The sequence below is a fragment of the Onychostruthus taczanowskii genome, unplaced genomic scaffold (genome assembly GCF_017590055.1).
Source record: "Onychostruthus taczanowskii isolate IOZ18803 unplaced genomic scaffold, ASM1759005v1 scaffold18, whole genome shotgun sequence".
Classification (NCBI taxonomy): Eukaryota; Metazoa; Chordata; class Aves; order Passeriformes; family Passeridae; genus Onychostruthus; species Onychostruthus taczanowskii.
In genome coordinates, this window is record NW_024499017.1 from 9,494,564 (window position 1) to 9,515,795 (window position 21,232).

At 37.5% G+C, this 21,232-nt stretch overlaps 2 protein-coding genes across 2 annotated transcripts; one reads left to right on the plus strand and one right to left on the minus strand.

Annotated features, from left to right (window-relative positions):
• Nucleotides 1-333: 333 nt before the first annotated feature.
• Nucleotides 334-13,038, minus strand: CMC2 (C-X9-C motif containing 2). Its single transcript, XM_041400631.1, has 4 exons — nt 12,939-13,038; nt 6,672-6,808; nt 2,519-2,590; nt 334-595 (listed from the first exon to the last, which is right to left on the minus strand). Exons 2-4 carry the CDS (start codon nt 6,750-6,752, stop codon nt 521-523), a joined length of 228 nt encoding a protein of 75 aa, XP_041256565.1. The 5' UTR covers nt 6,753-6,808; nt 12,939-13,038; the 3' UTR covers nt 334-520.
• A 196-nt stretch (nt 13,039-13,234) lies between these two features.
• On the plus strand, nt 13,235-20,767 carry CENPN (centromere protein N). Its single transcript, XM_041400629.1, has 11 exons — nt 13,235-13,366; nt 13,965-14,146; nt 15,225-15,270; nt 15,820-15,876; nt 16,312-16,388; nt 17,450-17,626; nt 18,321-18,422; nt 18,984-19,041; nt 19,456-19,568; nt 20,173-20,296; nt 20,628-20,767. The coding sequence occupies exons 2-11, from the start codon at nt 13,976-13,978 to the stop codon at nt 20,741-20,743; spliced, it is 1,041 nt and encodes a 346-aa protein (XP_041256563.1). The 5' UTR covers nt 13,235-13,366; nt 13,965-13,975; the 3' UTR covers nt 20,744-20,767.
• Nucleotides 20,768-21,232: the final 465 nt, after the last annotated feature.

Here is a 21,232-nt window from a genome sequence, read left to right on the forward strand (position 1 = left end):
GAAATTCCCAATGTCAAGCCACATCTGTTTAAAATTTCTCTTTCCTAATCCATTTAAGAAGCGTTATCATAACACTACAAAAAGTGATGGAAAAACTAATTTAGTGTTTTGCAATGAAAAACAAACAAAAAATCCCTACAAAACCCATTATATGAAAGAGAAACTGCTAAACACAAGATAATAAATGCAACTCAGTACAAAGTGGGGAACACAGCTGCCCTGAACACACAGTACCTCACACACAGCAATTCCTCATTACATAACAACCACAGAAGTGCCAGAACAAAGACTTGCCACAGCAGTTTTCTTTTAGAGGTCAAAAATTAAGTTAGGTTGTGAGCGATGTATGGTGTTTATTTTTTCACACTGCTTGCCTTGCTGGGAATGACTATGTATTAGATGCATTTATTTTGTCACCATTTCACAAACCACTGGACACAGGTGATGAAACACAAGTATTCTGTCAGCTTGCAAGTGAACATCCCTATGGAGCTGCAGCTGTCCAGCCACAGCACAGCTCTCACTTCTCTGAGGCTTTGTGAGCATTTATTATCCTCTGTCGCTTCTCCCGGTTTCTGCGCCTGTTTTCTTCATACTGGAAGAGAGATAAATTAATAGATCAGCTGTTATCATTAAACAGATATGTTTAATTTAAAACTGTAGAAGCATTTTGTACCCAGGAACAGAAACAATACATTTGACTGATGAGTTAGAAATACAGCTCTTGTTAATATCTAGATATAGGTTCATTTTTACTTTGAAATTAACATTTTTACTTTGAAATTAACATTTTTAGTTTGAAATTAACATTTTTTCCATTAAAATACAGGTTTCTAAGTTTGAGGTTATTAAGCTAAAGAGCATTAGAACATTCTAATAATGAATATTCAGTTAATCTTTAGGAATTTAATTATACAGTGATCTAACATAAGACAGCTACACTTCACACAAGAAAAAAAAGTTGCACTGGTGCTATTCTAGAGCACAGGTCAGGCTCTTTTCCTTTTGCAAGATACTGATTAATGTGTATCTGCCTTCTGAAAAATGAATTTGTCATCACAGGCTTGGTCTATTTTTGATCCTGGTCATTAACTATACGCACAGCTAAAGCAGGATACCAAGATGAAAGGAACAAAGACAAATTTGGATTGAATGAGGATAAGGCATGTGGGGACTTTTAATGATTTAAACAAGAACCACAACAGAGGAAGGACTCCAGTGTAAAATGGAATCAAGAAAGCCTTCACAGGTAAGATACATGTACAAGATCACCATGCTTTCAAGTACACCCCTGCACTAGCAGAAGGTTGAAGAGCCTTTCTTTCATTGCAAACAAAAAGGAAACATTTTCATGGCTCAAATAAATGAAAAATTAAAAATCAATGCATCATTTGATATGTATTTCATGAGAAGAAAATTATTTTTGTCCTTAGGTTAGAGCATATATTTGTTCAATATTTTAATAATTGGTATCAAGAATAAAACCCAAGTAAGCCACAAATATTCAGTTCTCTATATAATGTAATCAACTACTAAAGAAATTGATTTTGCAAAGGATTTGCAGTTTTTCATCCATTATACTGATTGGTCTATAACTGAAATAATGACCCAAAACATTACTTAACATTTACAGAATGCTTAACTGTTTCCCTTGCCAATATTTAATTTTTCAATAACCCGTCCATGTTTTTATGTAGAATGAGAACAATGGATCTTTAAAAGCCACATCTGTACCTATTCAATATTGGTGAACAACCTTTCAGGGGCTTCCTAGTAATGGCATATCAATATAAGCAGATTTTAAGAAGGCAGACAAATATAATCCTCAAGAACTCCTTTAATCTAAAGGCTTCAGTGGAAGAAAAAATAAGAATAATGAAATTTTGTGGAAAGAAACTTTTTAGTATGCTGAAATTTATTAGAAAATTAGAAAGTACAGTTTAAAGTTAAAAGGTGTGTGAAATGTTCATTTATTAGGTTCTGTCATGCAGGTACAACCACCATAAATATAAAGAACACTCTTCTGAAAATGTGCCTATTAAAACAGTTAATCCACTTAAACTGTCTTCATTCCTTCATATCTGCAGATATTTTCATTTAGGGCAACTCAGCAACTCATTAAGTAGTTTCAGTCAGTGTAACTGACTTCAGCTTTAAGTGTTACTTATGCAGAGATGACCATTACTGCTTTATATTAAATTCTGTGCAAATACCACAACGAAAAAAAAACTAAGAAAAGAGTCAGAAGCAATCTGTGAAGTGTCAGTTCCTATCTGCAATATTTGTTTCATTAAAATGTGTTTGCCTATTTTTGTATATCAAAAAATACACCACACCATTTGTTAATGCCAGATTTTACTTGACAAATTTATTTTGAAAAGTTTAGATTTGGTCTCAAGTGCCCACAGCAGAACGTGCTTACATTTATTGATTCCTACTACTTAGTAAAAAGCAACTCTAGTTCTCTCCCATTTTTTACTAAGCATTTAACACACAATATTTATAATTTATTGCTTACCTCTTTTTTTAAGCACTTCCTCATCTCACGGTCAATATCATTGCAATGGCCAAAAAACTTCAAAACATTGTGCTAATGAGTTAAGAGAAAAAAAATTAAAATTGAAAGGTTTCTTCCTCTGAAGCTCTAAATTTATTTAAATTCATTTGCATTTTTCAACATATCCTGGTCTTCTCCTTTCCCTTTCTTGGGAAAAGTGGTGTTGGGTAACTTTTTTCCCCAAGCAGGCAGAGGTTTGAGCTACTCCTGAAGCTCACTTGAGCCACCCCTGCCTGGCTGAAAGTTGAAGGTACTCACCATGCATAACCAGACTAAAGGAGGACACCTAAGCTGAAGCTATTGTTTAAATGCAGAACATGCATTTTATTGATCTAGAAGTCAGTCTCACAACTCTCACTCACACTAGGTTAAATAACATAGTGCAGAACATGCATTTTATTGATCTGATTTGATTGAGAAGTCAGTCTCACAACTCTCACTCACACTAGGTTAAATAACATACAAAAAATAAATGTTCTGAACTCCAGGTTGTGATACAGAGGCAATGTCCTCCCTGCATCAGTTTTCATTATTTCTTGGTGACCTAGAGAGGCAAAGGATTCACTGCTCCAAGATCCCAGCTACATGAAGAATGTGCTGTTGCCAGAAGATGCAGGCACTAGGCTTAATTGACTAGAATATTAGAACTAGTATAAAAAATCTCTGTGGGTCTTGAGGTTAATAAATAAGAAGCATTTACCATCTTCATGGCACAGCTCAATTGTGGGCCTTAAGAACATTCAAGTGTTCCTTAGTTTATAAAAAACTGCAGGCCTTGTCCTCATGGAGGCTCTCCACAGCTAACATGATGGTATTCACCATAAAAATCTGTCCTCTTAGCCAGGATTTCTTCGAGCAATTCCATTCTACCAGGCTTCAAGCACTCTTAGAAGGCATGGCTGTAGGACTGCTTTTTCAGGGGCATGCTTGTGCCAGGTTACAGAATGTCAGGGCAGAACCTGGCACCAGAGCTTCCAAGTGATTTAGAAGACCTGAAGGAGAGGGCTTTTAGCAGATATTTGCAGCTACACAACGAATGGAGACAACTCAGCCAATCTTACAGCTAATGAATTTAAACAAAAAAGACCAAGAAGAACAAAACAGATGCAAATGAAGTCCCCTCCACATTTCAGAGAGAAACTTACGTGTATTTCCACAGCTGACCAGCAGCTGGATGGATTCATACAAGTGATCCACGAACACTATTAAGGATTCAAACAATGAACAAGATCTCAGCCAATGGAACACAACTGAAGTAGGAGTGGGTTAATAAAGTTTATGACAAACACTTCACTATAGCAGTGCTATAATTAGCTTGTTTATACCTCTGTGATTCATAAAGGGCATCAGATGACTGAAGCAGTTGCACGGAACAAGTGATGACTTTACTGCACACTGATCTTGCTTTTACAACATTTTCATTCCAGATAATACAGATTTAATTTTGTATTCTGCTTCCATAACTGCATGTTAAATTTCAAGGTGAACACTCACATTTCAAGCTAACTCCACTCTGAGCAGTGCATACAGTGGGTTTAATCTATGTTTATTTAGCCAGATTCCTAAAATGTCAGCTTCTTGGCTGAGATTATAAGGGAAACAAAGAACCAGTTTTTCAAAAATAGCTATTACACATATTACAGTGATACAACTGCAAGACAATACACATTTCTTTGAGCTGCTACCTATAAAAATTTGTCTATTTATAGCACATACTTGGCACCAGAGTGGAATTATTAAAAAAAGAAGTGACATCAAATAGGAATCCCATTAACCTCTCCTCACTTGATACAAAATTTGATATACAGGACAGGTTCTAGATTAGGGACAAAGTAAATCAAATTGACTATTGTGAAAGTGGACACCCAATTAAAAAATAATGCTCTTCATCCCTCAGGAATGGTGATTTAAATTGCAGATTAAGGTTCTTAGGACATTTTGGCATTTTAAGAAAACAGCAAGTAGTAACCAATAACTCATTAATATGACTGACTTCAGATTTCAGTGAGTTCAATTTAAAAATATTTCAGTACATTCCCATTGAATTTCAAATGAAAACATATTGCTCCCTTTCAACTGAGTGTGAAAAAGTCATCCTCACCCTTTCTGTTCTGAAACTGCCAGCACAAACATCCTCTCCCAGCTGAGCACAAGACTGACAAAAGTAATTCCTCTTCATGCAAAGATCAACTTCAAACAAAACCAAGAGAATATAATTCTGTGCATGACTGTTATTGCTGCTCCCAGTGCCTTCATAAGTCAGATTGACAAGATTCCTTTGAATCACTTGCTGCCAAGGAGTTCAAGTGCACCCTTTAGTTCCAGTTCTCAAGGCAGTCTAATAAGCTACATCACACAAGTCCATGATACTTCTATCTTCACATTCATTTAAAACAAAAAACAAACCAAACCACAAAGAAAAAGCCAGCCAACCATTCACTACTTGCAAGCAATACATCAATTCTGCTGCATTTCTACTCAAAGCACAGAAAGCCTCCCTAGGTATGCAGGACAAATCTGAATGTATTTTCTTTCCTAACTGGATTTATTTTCATAATTATGAAAAAATAATTACAACACTTTCACTTTATATTGCTTACATGCTGCCTGTTCTCCTAACTGAGGGTCATTTGGCAATCCTTTTGATACCCTACTAGTTAATGTACATGTAGTCTTCTCACTAATTCTAGCTACAGAACATTTACCTACATTGTAACATTAAAGTTGTTGCAAAAAAAAAATCAACTAAAAAATGAAAGGAAAAAAGTTTCTACAATATCTCGAACTACCTAAAGTATTTTTAGGCAAATTAAAATTTTTGAACTTGGATGAAAAGTGTAACTCCTACATTTAATTCAACTTTTAGTTTTAAAGCTCAGACCACAGGAGCAGTGGAATGGGAAGCACCACCTGTGAGATGGCATCAACAGACTGCAGTGTGCTGATGTTTCAAGATACTGCACTGCAAGTGCCAACAAAACAAATCACAAGTTGCTGAAGAAAACCAGTACAATATACTCCCTGTAAATGCATTTTAATATTAAAACTCTGCTCCCTTCATTGCTGTAATTTAAAAATCATAACAAACTGTGGTGCTGAAAATGGTTTTTAATGTTTCTTTAGCTAAGTTAAAATCTTGCAAAAATGTTGTTACCCGTCTTTCAGATAAAATACCTTCTCTCAAATTTTGTGAATTATCAGCCTTGTTTCTCATCCTGCATTAGAAAAAAGGATCAACATCACAACTAACCATGGAGGTGAAAATATTGTGGATTGCATGTAGTGGTGTAAATCAAGAGTTTTCACATTCACAGTGAATATTTAAATATATTTTTATCTCAGTAAAAACAATGAAATTAACTTTTTTATGCACTAATACCGTAAGATTATCTCTGCAGATTTATTCAGAATATATTGGGAAAATAATTAACAACATTGCAACGATGCTGCAGAAAGCTTTCAATGCAGGGGCCAAATCTTCTATATCTAGAGATGCAGAAGATGTAGACAAAGCAAATTTATAAAAAGGATTTTAAACAAGTGAGATGAGGATTCCATAACCTTGAAGCAATGAAGAGCCTGGAGAAGACAGCTTAGCATTTCACATCCTTGGGTAGGTGCCCATGAAGAAGATGGAATCAAGCAGTAATTCCCAATTAGCTCTCCAAGCCCTGAATATCAGGTGTGTGGCTGTGATCCCCACCAAACACATCTGCTTCTAACCACACTGAAGCCTCTGCCCCAGGGACAGCTGCAATACGGAAATGCTGTGAGCATACAAAAAGAGGGCATTTGAAGCTGATTTTATTATTGTTTTTGAGGGATACACAGTACTAAGAGATGCAGAAGTTATTCCAATTCTTAAAATAGGGCCCTAAATGTTAAGCTGCAGCACAGAAAACTTTAAGGTATGTTTTATTTCCTAAATAAATCGCTGGCATGATTTTACATACAGTCATGAGACAGCTCTTCAGTGAAAACACACCAGCTATATTTCATGGCTGTTCTGCCTAGAGCACGGTTTTCTCTCCAAGATCATACAATATCACCACTAATTTATCTGACACTCATTTCCCCAACCCACCCACTCTTTTCTCTGCTCAACACTTCTTACCTCCTTGTGACACTTCTTGAGCAGACTGATAATTAGGTTACACTCTTCAGTGTGCAGATGAGGAGACAGGTCTGGATGCATCTTTAGTTAGGGATGATTTTAGTAGCACAAGGACAAGAATATGAGAAAATTTCCACCTGCCAAAATTAAAATAGTGTCACTATCAAGTCTGATTTAACATGTAAGATGTCATCACTGTGTTATTTTAACAATATTTGAGATCAAAATGCAGTATAATTTATATTACATGGTCACAGTCATTAAACCCAGCACATGTCTGATCTTCTACACAACCCAAATGTTAACAGTCAAGTAGAAGTTTATAATCTTGGCTATCACAGACATAAACCCACAGCTGAGATTTTCATTTTCAGGGACTCTCTAGCTGATATTTTAATTTTCAGGGACTCTCTAGCAGCATTAATCTTTCTTGGAACTCCAGATTATCTTTTCACCTTCCTACTTCAATTTTCTGTTTTCTTACTTCAAAAAGTTAAGTGTATGAGATTTTCTTTCTACCTTTTACAAACACTACAACAGGTAGCACAAAGCTATTCCACTACAGCACTCTGAGGACTGGAATAATTTTTAGCTATCTACACTTTTTAAAAAAATCCTAATCCAGACATTGGTGATGCTTTAAAATCTTACTTAATCACTTCATCGAAACAGTATTGATATTTTTTTTAAATCACTAAGAATTGAAATGTCCCTTCTTGCAGCTCCATGTTGTTGCCTCTTGCTCTTAGGCTGTGCTGCTTTGAAAAGCAATGGGATTGCTCTCCTACATGAATCCTCCCCTCCATCACACAGTGGAAGCAAGCACTCAGGTTTCCCTCATGTTTTCTCTCTGAAACACTGAAGGGGACATCCCTTCCTGCAGGGTTCTGTGGGGAGGGAGCAAGTTCTTTAGTTGAAATTGATTGAAAGCATCATATGGCAGTGGCTGAAGGAAGATGACATCTTTGTTCAGGAAGATCACTAGGAAGGGGAGGAGAAAAGTCCAGTTCACACCAGGACAAATGGGCTAATCTTGGTAAAATTTTACTTTTATGGCCCATACTACCATTGAATTAGAGAGATGTATGTTTGTTTGTTTGTTTTTAGTATTTTGTCATTTCCCTTTCTCCCAGAGGGATCACCTTCCCAGTTGCAACACTGCAAGCAAACACTACTACAACTTGTACTAAGCAGCCATCACTGTCCTGCTAGACAGACTGGACAAATACAAGTAGCTAATGGTCAGATTTTACTATTGCAAAATCCTAAAATTCAGCTGCAGGGCTGACAGTTACAATCTCCACTGCTATTCCTAGAATGCTCAAGGAATATATTCAGCTTAAAGAGCCACGTTCACTCATATATCCAGTACTTCCCATTATATGTTCAGCTTAACAAGAGTTAGATTCCCACAAGCAAACTTAATTTTAAAAATCCAAACATTTAAAAGCCACTTGAGAACCACGAGAATATGTTCCACATAGTTGTAGTGTTGTAGTGTTTTCTTCCAAAAACCTTCCCCCATGCTATCTGGAAGTCTAATATTATATTACACTTACTCTTAGCACAGAAGTTATTGGAAACTGTACAAGTTGCTTAAGCATTCTTTCCAACAAATTAACAAATGAACCTTTAGAAATATGACAGCAGGAGCACGACTGTAACAGCAAAGTGATTAAGAACCCTGCTGTGTTATTGCCACCAGCTTTTGATTGCATGCCACACAAAGTCAATATGTTTCAAATTTATCAGTAGAGTTTTTTTTGATAGCTCTGGAGTTAGCATTCCCGTGAGAGGGTGACCAGCTCAGTGGCTGTGTGTTACTTTAACATGTGTGAACCCAGATGATTATTAAAGCTCTTCATCATTCAGCCTCTGCCTGTGCCTCCTAAAACTGTCATCTGAGCTGGCAGGCTCAGGAGAAAGCCAGAGCAGTGTCCTGATCAAACTGGGAATGCACATCAGCCAGCAAGTCAAATGGAGCACTTCAAGGAAAGAGTCATTATTTCTAAACTAAGAACAGTAATCACTGCCATTGTTTGCAAAAGTATTCTCAGACTGTGGATGAAAGCCACCAGTGCCACCTCCTGAGGTGATGGTGCACTTTTTTAGTAAAAAGCCTTCTAACAACTCCAAGGGATTTTCCAATGGCCCCTCCAGTAGAATGGATGCTACAAATCAAAGGTCTAAACTGTCACACCAGTTCATAGATCAGTACTCCTGAAAATTTTCAAGTAACATTCAATATTAGAATGTTTCAAGTTCTAGCACTCAGCTCTTGCAGGATGTGATGGGCTAAGTAACAAAACATCTTTCTGAGCCTCCCTGGAGGCTTTAAGCTCTTCTGAAGTTAGGACAGAGCAGTGTTCCCAGTGCTCAATATTAAACTGATGCTTAGAAATGTCAGATTAGACAGTGGTCTATAAATGAGCAGGGAAGGCTGAAATCTTTTTGCTGGAGGGGAATGACTCTGACAAACAAAAGAGTTTCAAGAGAAACAACAATTTGTGTGAAGAAAGGACATTGCTTTCCTTAGTTCCTTTTAAACGACATTCTAATGGAAAACAGGAATTGCAAGTTGCCATCTTACCAGAATCTAAGTCCAAATTGACAGAATTTTACATAGGTGGTAGCTCAAAGGGAATTGATACATAGAAGAATAGTGGGAAAACAGAACAAAAAATCACAGGAAAAAATCGTGAATAAGCAATATAAATTGCTTGGAGGAAGCTACTAACAGAAATATGGGGTAAAGAATGCCAAGACAAACACACAGTTTCTGTACAAGAAATACTGGAAGTGAAGTAAAAGAACAACATTAAAAAAATATAGGAGTTGCTTTTGAACTGCAAAATACGAAGCAAATGTTAATATCTGAAGAGAATATTTGGAGAGAAGTTAAGAAATTATCTCTACATAATGGCACTGACATATTTCACTGGTTTGCACAGAAATGTTCTGCCCTTAAAGGTGTTTGATACGGGATTCAGTGCAATTATTTCTGTCTTGATAAAAACTACATTACACAGGTATCTCAATAATTTGGTTAAAATACCTTAAAAATAAACATTTCTATAAACTATTAGTCTCTGAACATAGAAGAAATGGATAAAGATAATTAATCTTTCAACTTCCTAAACCAGTTCCTAGATCTATGTTATCCCTCCTGGGAAAAAATAATTAAGAAATTGTCTCATTCCAGTATCATACCCTGCCTGGTTTCTCCTTAAGCAGGAAAATATAGGATATTCTAGCTGTATGGTTTCCAACATAAACCATTTTTTTTTCAAAAGCCTAAAGCTGAAAATTCTCTGATAATGATACTGAACTTCCAATGCTAATATTTCTGTTTAGAAAAATAATGACATAATTCCTTTTGTAAGCAATCTTGGGAGACTAAACATCTCAAATTTTCTAAAAGCAATCAACATATAAATTATCAAGATGTGATACTCATTCCTAATCTGAAAATGGATCTATACATGTGTTCAATACATTAAATATTTCTTATTAATTGCAAAAGGAACATACATGTACTACAGAATTCAAATAAAACTGCAGACACCCAGGAAGTAGACAGAAACCAAAAGCTGACCCAAAAAAGCAGGGAAGAACACTGTGGGCATTTCATATTTGACATCAAAATTTAGGATAAAATGCTCATTTCTCTCCACCTGCCAATTTCTCCTCCTGACTTCCTCACATTTCCTGTGTGGAGAAACAAAGGGTTCAGTACATTCTCACTTCTTCCCAAAATCAACTATGAGGTCAGCATGTCAGGAATCCAGGGAAGTTCCTTTCTTTTCTCAGAAACTTCCATAAATATGAACTAACCAGTTCCCTGATGCAGAAGGAAAACTGAATTAGACTCCTCCAGTTTTGCTGCTTAGCCCAAAGCTTGCTCTTTCCATGCTTGAGGGGCAACAATGAAGGGAACGTTTAGATCTAGGTAATTATTTCCATAAGGTGCCTTTTCCATATTTAATTAAAAAGAAAACTATTTTTTAAACTGAGCTTTACTATTTTTCCATTTGAAAAGAACACAACCATATTTTTTTTCAACTTTCTAAGGTCAATGGTAAAAAAACCCCCGAACCACACGAATTCCCACACTGTTCAGAAAAACGACCTCTTAAATCAAAATGCAAATCCTTGTTTAGCAAGCCCGACGATGAAAAATTGCACCCGAGTACCTACACTGCTGACGATGAAGCTCTTCAGCAGGAGCACAGAACTCTGCACGGCGCCCCAGAACACAACCATGTGCTGCAGCGCTGAAGCAAAGCCCACAAGGCGGCAGCAGGAGCGCGCGAACCACAGCGCGGAGGGATCGAACCCCGCTCAGCACTTCTTTTTGTCACTGTCACTGTCACTGTCTGCCTTGTCACATACAAAACATTTGGAGTTTCGCAGTATTGTTCTGTTTGGTGTTTGGAAAAAATATTTACAGTCTCAACAACTTTTTTGTTTACTCAAATCCTGTTTTCTCTAAGATTGTACCAATTTTGAGCATAAAAAATTCAGCTCCACACCTAACAGGCTGGTGTTTACCTCAAGGTATCATTCGTGCCACTTCAGCAGAACTCCTGCATTCCTAGTGTTCTTTCCTACACAAAGAATTCTGACAAAGCTTTGAATACTCAGAGATCAGTGAAAGGAGAAATCACAGTTGATGCACACCATTTCAAAAGCCAAGGGAACTCAAAACTCAGGACATTTTTTCTACCTTTCAGTAATATCATTATCATCTTCCAGACCAGGCTATTCAAGTGTGCTGTCCTTTAGGCTATGATTAAGCACACTGAGAATGATCCCAAACTTTCCAGCATCTTCAAGAAAGTTTAAAATGCACTTTAATACAACAGGCTTAGCTAAATCTTACAAAATTTACTCAGGACCTCTTGAATTTCAGTCTCTAAAACTATGCACTGGTTTTTCAACATTACTTACTAGAATGGGGAAAATAATTTAGAAACATATCTATGAAGACTGGAAAGGAAACAAAAAGGGTCAATTATGTCTACTTTGAGATCTTTTTAACTATGTAGAATGCATTTTCTTTCCCTGAACCTAAAGAATAATATTTTTTTAAATGTTGATGAGTAAGATTCATATTGATTTTCTTTTTGCATGACTGCTTTCTGCCAATAATTCAGCCTCCCTCAGAGCAGCAGAATGAGCTCACCTGCTTTTAGTACCTGAGGAAACTACACCATACCCGATTTCATACTTAGCAAAATAAACTAAGAAGGTGTTAATCTAAGGAACAGAGCAGGTGGAACACCAACCTGAATACTAATTTCTACAATTTTATTTAAGGTTTAAATTGGTGCTTGAGTAAAGCATTAGCAGATATTTTCACTTCCTGGCAATTATTTAAGGTCGTATTCATGCAAGAAGCATCAGCAGAGTTGTGGCACAAATAGTGGGATATATTGCAGAATATGCAGTTAAGAATGACAAGATCCAGACAGCACTGTCCAGTGGAAGGTCTCTGCCTGTAGCAGAGGGCTGGACAAGATCATCTTTGAGGTCCCTTCCAACCCAACTCACTCTACAATTACACAAGGACAAGGTGCTGTCACCCAATTCCTGTTTTGCCAGCTGCTCTTGTACTTCAGCTGCATCCACCTGACCAGGCTTCATTCCATCTCCTTTCCATTTTATTAATTTCCCAAAGAATAATTCTATAAGCGAATCAAAATCTTGTTGCTCACTGTAAAACAGCTTTTCCCCTTCAGAAAGAAAGGGAGCAAGAGAACACGTTTCCACGTTGGAAAAGACAGGCTCTGACCCCTCTAGCAAACCGATCCCGTGACGAAAGACAAGTAGCACTCGGCATTAAGTAAACATTGCTCAGCAGCACGGTTCTGCCACGGGGTGCGAGGGGCCGCGGCAGCAGCTCCAGGTTAAGGCAGGGGGGTCCCACTGAACCAGCCCCGCAGCTCCTCACTGCTCCCGGAGGCCTTAAAGAAGCGACGGGACACACACAGACACAGGAAGAGCAGCTTACGGCGGCCCCAACGGAGAGAGCCGTGATCCCCCTCAGACCTGCCCTTCCCAAGCCCTCCGGGAGCTCCGGAGGCCGTTACGCGGTGAGCGGAGGGTCCCAGAAGGCGGACCCGAGCTCGGCTCGGCACGGCCCCTCCCAAAGCCAGGCGGTTGGAACGGAATACGGCAGGAGGGGGGAGGGTTTCCCTATAAACCCACTTTTCCCTGAGTTTTTCCCTTTCCCCTCGGCTCTGCCCAAGGCCGTCCCTCACTCACCCCAGTGCGGGGCGGACGCAGAAACTCGTCCGGCCCCGGCCGGAAGCCGCCTCAGAGCGAAGAGCGCGCACTGCGCCGGCGCAGGAGCGAGGCGGGGCTGCAGGCGGGGAGCCCTGTGATTGGATGGACGGGGCACCGCGCGGGGTCTGATTGGTCGGTTCGAAAGGCGGGCGCGGGAGCGGCGTGCAGGCGGCCGGGCCGGGCCGGGCCACATCAGATCGGATCAGATCCCATCCTGGTCCAGGTCCAGGTCTAGATCCGGTCCAGTCCTGGTCCACTCCGTCTCTCGGTCGGTCTCTCCGTCGGTCACGGGGTTCTGCGCGCTCGTGCCCGCTGTTCGAGAGCCCCGGACACTCATCGGACCGGACAGACAGCAACAGCCCTGGGCGGCACCCAGCGCCCCTTCCCTCTGCTTGCACCAGGCCTCGGTCAGTAAGGGACACTTCTAAGGGCGTGACGAGACTTGGTTTGTTCAGCTTGAAGAACAGGAGACTGAGGGGGGAACTCATGGCAGTGTACAACTTTCTCCTGAGGGGAACTGGAGGGGCAAGCAGAGATGACTGACGACCAGTGACAGGATCGCAGGGAATGGCATGAAGCTGTCTCAGAGGAAGTTTTGACTGGATATAAAGAAAAGGTTTTGCATCCAGTGGGGAGCTGGCCACTGGAACAGGCTCCTCAGGGCAGTGGTCACAGCACCTAGCCTGACAGAGCCCAAGAAGCGTTTGGACGACACACTCGGGCACCTGGTGGAATTCCTGGGGTGTCCTGCACAGGGCTGGGAGTTGCACTCTGATCCTTCTGGATCCTTTCCAACTCAGGATATTCTATGGTTCAGTGTCTGTGTAAGTTATTGCACGTATTTTAACTTGCCACTGTCTATGTCTGTAGTAGTGCTGCACTTAGGACTGCCATCAATGTCAGCCAGTTGTGCCAAGGTGCAGCTTTGTACACCTTTGAAGGGAGCAAGTCCCCTGAGCCTGCCTGTGGCTTGGTCTTGCTTTCTTTAACCTTTCAGCTTTCCAGGTGGTTCCACCATGGATGAAACTGTGGCTGAATATATCCGAAGGACTGTGCTGAAAATCCCAAGGGATGAAATCAAGATGATGCTGCAGAAGTGGGGCTTTCTCTCTGACGCACAGCTGAAGACTCTAAATTTCCACCAGATAAAGGACAACATTTCTCAAGAAGTTGTTCAGCTCTGTGAGGTAAATCCTCTCCTTAAAAAATTGTCATTGACATGTAGGATGCATGAGAAGCATCATGAAAAAAAAACTGAAACATTAATCATTGGCCAAAACACAGCTTCTAATGGTACTTTGTAGTCTGGAAAATGTAAAGCTGAGCTGGTAACACCATTGGTTTTGTCTGATCTGTTAGAGTGCAGAACAACCCTATACTAAGTATGCAAATACATGTTTTGAGATCTAAGTTACAGATGGTAGATAAAATTTTGGTGTGTTAAACCTTTAAGAAATGGGTGTATTTCTAAATTGTAAAATAAAGGCATTGATTGAGATATGTACTCATTAAAAAGTCCTGATTTAAAGCTATTTAGTATGGGTAATGATAGTACTAGTTTATATCTTTTAGACTTTTAATTTTTTTTTAACTTTCCTTGGCCAGAATTACTTCCATTCAACATGCTGTAAGCAAAAAAATTATGATCTAACTCTGATTTAAGTGTACCAGGAGTCTTTATATGTACCAGAAGTCTTTAATATCATAACACAGATAGTTGCAGTTATTACTGCTACAACTTGAATTCTGTAGCTTTTGGTATGATTCCCTTTGAATTTCATGCTCAAAAATTGCTTACCTGGAGTGTGGATCAAACTACAGGAAAGAAACTCTTAAGTTATTCTCATAAGATGGCAAATGCCATATTTTAAAATCTGAAATACTTGTATCTGTAACAAATTGTGTCATGCAGTTTCTTAAAAATCTTTTCATGCTGTAGAGCATAAATAAGCAATAACCAGCAGGTTAGAACTCCTGACAGTGAAGTACCAGTCACTGCTGCATTGTCATAAATACCCATTAACTTGCACTGTAAGGATTACATTCCTCTTGCTGCCTCTGCATTTAAACCTTGCTGAAATCATTTCTTTTATTGATTTCTCAAAACCTGGGACTCAGTGTGGTGCCTTTGAAGAGAGTGTATGTGCTGTGGGCTTCAATGCAATGTCCTTTGAACTACCAATACTGAGATTAGTTTTCATTTGATAAACAGTGTGATCAGGCCTTCTGGACCTGTAGTTCATCATGCACTCTTGTTCTTTCCAGGAAAATTCTGCAGACATAAAGCAAGCAGCAGCTCTAGACATAATTTGTAAGTAAAAAGTGAATTAAAATTGTATTTTTTTTTTGCTGAGTAAGTTGGTAATGCTCTTAATTATATAGTGATGACCCTTGTGGGATGCAGATGCATTTGAGATAAGCACATCACATTTTAGATGAATCTTACTGGCCTCTTTTACAAAAACCTCAAAATCAACAAAAGTATATAACTCCTAACTCCAATATCAACCCACAACTTGTTTAGACAATAGTTTAAATCTCAAGGTTTTTTCTAACAGTCTACATGTCTTACATTGGGCAGTTTAGGTAAAACCCTTCTTTAAACATTGAACCCCAGGGATACCCTTTATTAGCCACTCACCAAATTAAGAAAGAAGTTTACATCTCTTTTAATAAAAAACCCTATTTTGCTATTATGATTGCTATGAGTGATAGTTTAAGATTGTTAATATATTATATTGCATTATCAGAAGTCATATTTTTAAAGTAACCTGTCTATAAAAGTATTGTAAAATTCTTTGTTCCTTTAATTCCTGTTTGATAATACATTATGTTATTGAGCAATTCCTGTTTTTCCTAGACAACCACATCTACCAAAACAAAAGAATGTGGAGTGTTTACCAGATGAAAAAATCAGGTAAAATGTCTTTCCTTGCTGTAATCCCACAATTCTCAGCCACTTAGTGCTGTGCAGCCTGATACCCTACATTTTAACCCCCATCCTACATTTTCATGTGGTCTCATCTGGATTTTTTCTGTAGAGAGATTTTTAACATTTTACTGCATCCTAGTGTGGATTTTTCCATGGAGATTATCTTTAATGTTTTTAGAATATTTCCCATTTCCATTGCTTCTCAAGCAATTATTACACATTAGTAATTACTAATGAAATATTAATCTTTTCTCTGTGTAACAATAATATGGGTCAGAATTAAAATACAGCTTTTTGTATAAGGTTATGCAACTTTATTTTTTTCTGCTTAATTTTGTTTCAGCAAAACTGAAAACATCTCTAAACTACTTGTAAACACAAATTTTATTTCTGGTTGGGTTTTTGTGTCTCATGTAACAGGAGAAGAATTGGACTGTTTTGACATAAAAGATTTCAAAAAAAAGTTTAAAAGAAGACTTCAGTCAGCCTTGAAAAATGTAAGAATAAATCCATTCTAAACTTGCCTCATGGCTCTGGTGTCAATATGTTGTTTTCATAACTGTTCCTCACAGTTTGAGTCAAGAATTAAATGGAATTATTCATTTGGGAATGATAGGAACTGCATGTGAAATAGGAAAAATGTATTGCATATCTGGTTTAGCGACTTCACAATTGTGCTGGAAGGAAATAGAATGCAAGTTTGTGTTAAAATGTGACTGGCTTCAAGAAAGGCAGCACGTTGGTGGTTTTTTATCAAATCTTTGCCTAGTTTGCAGGAGACTTTAGCTCACAAGCTTCATTTGGGCAAGGGAATAGAAAACACCTCTGGCTGATCACTCCATGACACCCAGTGGATTCCCACTCACAACAGGAGAGGGCAACATATCCAAATCACACTCACAGCCAGTCAGCTGCAGTCCACATCACTCTCTTATAATAAAGTTTTTGCAATATTTTGGGGTTTCTGTTGCTTTGTTTTTGTTTTTTTAAGTCAACCTACTAGAAAACCTACAACCTAGTCAACCTACAACCAAGGTAAAAAGAAGTAAACAAGGAGCAAGTCAACAAGAATAGAAAAGGGAATGTGTAGATGTTTGATTATGTATTCTTGAGCATTGATAAATATTATATTCAGGTCTAAAATCAGAAGTTGATCAAAAGTTTAGTTTCTCCAAAAATAGACATATTGGAATTATTGCCACTAGCCCTCCTTCTAAACAGACATCTTTGTGTTGTTTTCCCAAAAGAGAGATCAGTGCTTTTGTAATAAGCTATTTTCTATTTTCAACCTTCAGAAAAAAAATGTATATTGACAGAAAAAAAAGCAATATTAAAGTTTGAAAGGTAATTCTTTTTTTTATCCCAGTCTGTGAGGTTATTGTTTTTCTGTGGAAATTTTATTTAAATACAATCCTTATGCCACTTAGGTTTTTTTTCCTTATTCCAGCAGTGGTACTAAATTATGTTTGGGTCTTGTGAACAGAGATGTTAAGAGATAAGAAAATATTTCAGGAAACCTAAATGTGTTGGTAAATCAAATCTTGTCTTTTTCTATCAGGTTACCATCACCTTTAAGGAGTATGAGGATAATGCAATCTGGATTAGAGTTGCCTGGGGAACACCATATAAAAAACCAAACCAGTACAAACCCAGCTATGTTGTGTACCATTCACAGACTCCCTATGTCTTCATTTCTGCCTCAGTGCTGAAGAGCAACTTGCCTCTGCTCTGTCAGGTACAGATTAAAACTGCTCACACCCTGGCTTCCCCACAGTCATGTAGAGCTGTAATTGGGTTAGCTTTTCAGAGGGTTGGTAAAGATGCCTCACTTAACATAATTTGCTAAACTCCATATTTATTTTTTTTTATCCTTGGCTCATGATAAAAATGGGGCAAAACCCAAATCTTTGGATTGATGCATTGTGAATAAATTCAGTTTCTTATTATTGGGATTTTTACTGTTCCTAAATTTAATTTCTTAAACAAGTCTTGGGCAGTATTCCATTAAATTGTCTCACAAAAGTGGAAGAATATTAGATCAACACTGTTAACTTCAAGAACTAAGCATACGATCTCATCAGGGAATCATTTCTGTTTACTTGTGATGATCAGCTTTGGTAGTATTTTTTCCTCTATTTAGAAATCTCCTCAAATTTCTGTAGTAGTAATTCAAATATCTTATGAGTCTGTTTATTTTTCAGCTGATAAGACTATGGAACTTAGCCTGTTAATACTGTGAATGCTTTTAAATATTAACCTAAGCTGTATAACAATCTCTGCAATGTTTTTTCAGATATGAAAATCCTAGTTAAAGGGCAGTTACTTACCTTGGAACAAAAACATCACAATGTCTAGAGATGTTTTTTACATATTACAAACACAGTGATGATTAAGTCTGATGTTAAAACAATTTCAATTTTTATTTAAAGGCCCTGATTGTCGCTTCCAATTACCATGACATCCGTGAAATGGAGCTTCGAAGTCATTCTTTAAACTCCCTTAAAGATATTGTGTTTAAAAGATATAGCCAGGTGAGCCACTTCACAAGTAAATCCTAAGATAAGTCTTGCTTTTTGTTTCAGGCCTAGTTCTCACCCCTTAGCAAGGGGGAAAATTCACCTTTTCCAAGAGACCATCAAGTTAAAATAATATTGAACTACTGAGGTCGACAGCCTTTCGTGAAGGTAACATTGCAATGGGGATGTAATTATTTGGTATCCCATATACTCTTTATTATTGTAATTCCTGATGGCTAAACTCAGGCTAAAAATTATATGAACAATTCAGTCCTAAACTTTTTTATCATCCTTTCATGAGGCTTCCTAGAGCCATGAGTTGAAGGCTGTTGGAATGGGTGTTTAGTCTGCTCATCCATGCAAAACTTGTAAATAGGCAAATGTTCACAAACATCCTAAGACAGGCATTTTTTCCAAAATTAGGTTGGCTTTCAGAATTCTAGTAATGACCAAAATTTGGAAGATCATTTTTCCAGAATGAGAAATAAAAGGAAATATATTAAAGTTCTTTTCAGCTAGAGGTTCTAAAAGAAGAACTGAATTAAAATAATTTTTCCTCTCTCTCTCTCCTTTTAGAACTTCCAAACTCACACTCCAAAACCTCTGCAAGGAAGGAATGTAGAACCAGAAAATGGTATGTATAATTGAATTGTAAAGGCAGTTTAAATGTCATTCCTGCTAGCTTGTGAAATGAGATTGATAAAAGGAAATGTACATATGCTCCATTCCCATTATGTTTTCCATCCCTGGTGCCTTAAATACTGGCTGGCACTGGGAGAGGTCAGTATTTCCTGTGAGTGGCACTGGACATGGAAACCAAATCCACCCAATGCCCAGTGTATCTCACATTAGCTTGTGTTTTTCTCTTGATAAGAACTGCAAATATAAATGATAGAGACAACTACCTTATAAAAAAAAAGAGTGCAATGAATTCATTAAAACTATTATTTACAAATTTTCATTGGAATAATCTGATCAGCAAAACAGGATTGCACCAGCTGACAACATTGTCTTTCTGTTTTCTTTTTCCTACTCTTTTCCCCTGCAGCAGATATAAGGATAGTTCAAGAAAACAGAAGTGAGAAAGAAAGAATCCACAGACTGAACCAGGAAGTTTTTGGTAGCGGTCCCCAGCCAAAACTCGAATTTGCACAATACAAGGTAGGAAAAGCAACCAATTTTATTTGGGGTTTTCTAATTTTAATGTAGTGGCAGTTAGATCAAATTTAAGAAATATTATGGGGTTTTTTAAACTTTAGGGAGGACATTTTAAAATAAATGAGTTAAAAGTCTCTGCAAGAAACAGATTGAAATTTGGTCAGAGTTTTAGATTGTGTTCCAGTCTTTCAGCCTTGTGACCTCAGCATTTCAACCTGTTTTTGTAACAAAGGTAGACTTAGACTAGCAGTGTGTTGGAGCATGAGAAATAAGGGTTATTTTAAGTACATACAAAGCTTATGCTATGTGTGACACCATAACTGATTTCTCAGTGATGCACAGGTTTTATTGCATGAACAGATAAATTGAAAATTCTAAGAAATACTTAATGTTTTACAGTATTGCTGAGCAAGCTGCTTCTTGCTTTCAGCAGAAAACTCTGCCACATGGTGGCACCCTCAGATTTTACTACAACATTCCTCCAGGTGGAATCATGTTATCATTACAAATTGGAAACAGTCTTATTAAATGTTTAAATGTAATATGTAATCACATACAAATAAAATATTCATTGCTTGTACTCACTGGTTAAATTTTGTGTTAACAGCTTGAGACGATGTTTAAAAGTGATCCTAAAATGGATGTTTTGGATAAAAAAGAGCCATTCAGATGTTTGGTCAAGTTTTCTAGTCCACATCTTTTAGAATCACTGAAATCCTTGGCACCAGCTGGTAAGTGTTCCAACTCTGTAAAATGGACGGAAATTCCAGAGTTTTAAATATTTTTGTCATCTTACATTCTGCTTGTATCTAGCATAAGAGAGCAACTTCATAGTTGGTTTAGAAAAAGAAACATAGAATAAAAATGTTACCATTTTAAAAACTTATGTCTAAACAATTTCTTCTTAGAATTACTGGTTTGTACATGGATACTCAAGCTGTGGTTTTAGTTTTAGTAGTTTCATTTTTTGTTTCAGTTTTATTAACAGTTATTACAGGTAAGTAGTGGTTGAGTACAGTTGCAATTATCTCTCTCTCTCTCTCTTTCTCCCTCTCTCCCCAGGTATGGCTGATGCACCACTTTCACCACTCCTTACATGCATACCACATAAAGCTAGGAATTATTTTAAAATTAGAGAGAAAAAAGGTTTATATCCAGAAAGTTTTGTAAGCCCTTAATTTAAAACTGATTAATAGAGAAATATGGAACTCATTTATTACTGGTGTTAATCTAAATCATCATAAGGTTTTAAAAAATAAGTTATTATTTCTTAATACCTTAAAGATTTTTTCCATATTATGGCTCTGCTTGAATTATTTTCCCACAGTTGTCTTTAACAGAAGTTAGCCTGAACTAATAAAAAAAGCTAGTTGCAAAGTTTAAACAGAGATGATAGTCATTTTAAATTTAAATGTGATGACTGCTCTTAACTATATTTTAATAGTATTTGTGAAGTTAATAAAGACACAATAATAGCTGTAGCTATTCAGTTTGCTATCATAGCTGTAGATGGCTACAATATTCCAGGTAGCCTTTCATGTTTTGGACAGAACACCTGCCCTGTGTGGAACACGGGAACAATCCCTGGCTGCAGCTCAGGGATGATTTTATCAAAGTAGATAAATTGTATTCTAAGACTATTTCAGGGCATGGGGTAGAATGGACTT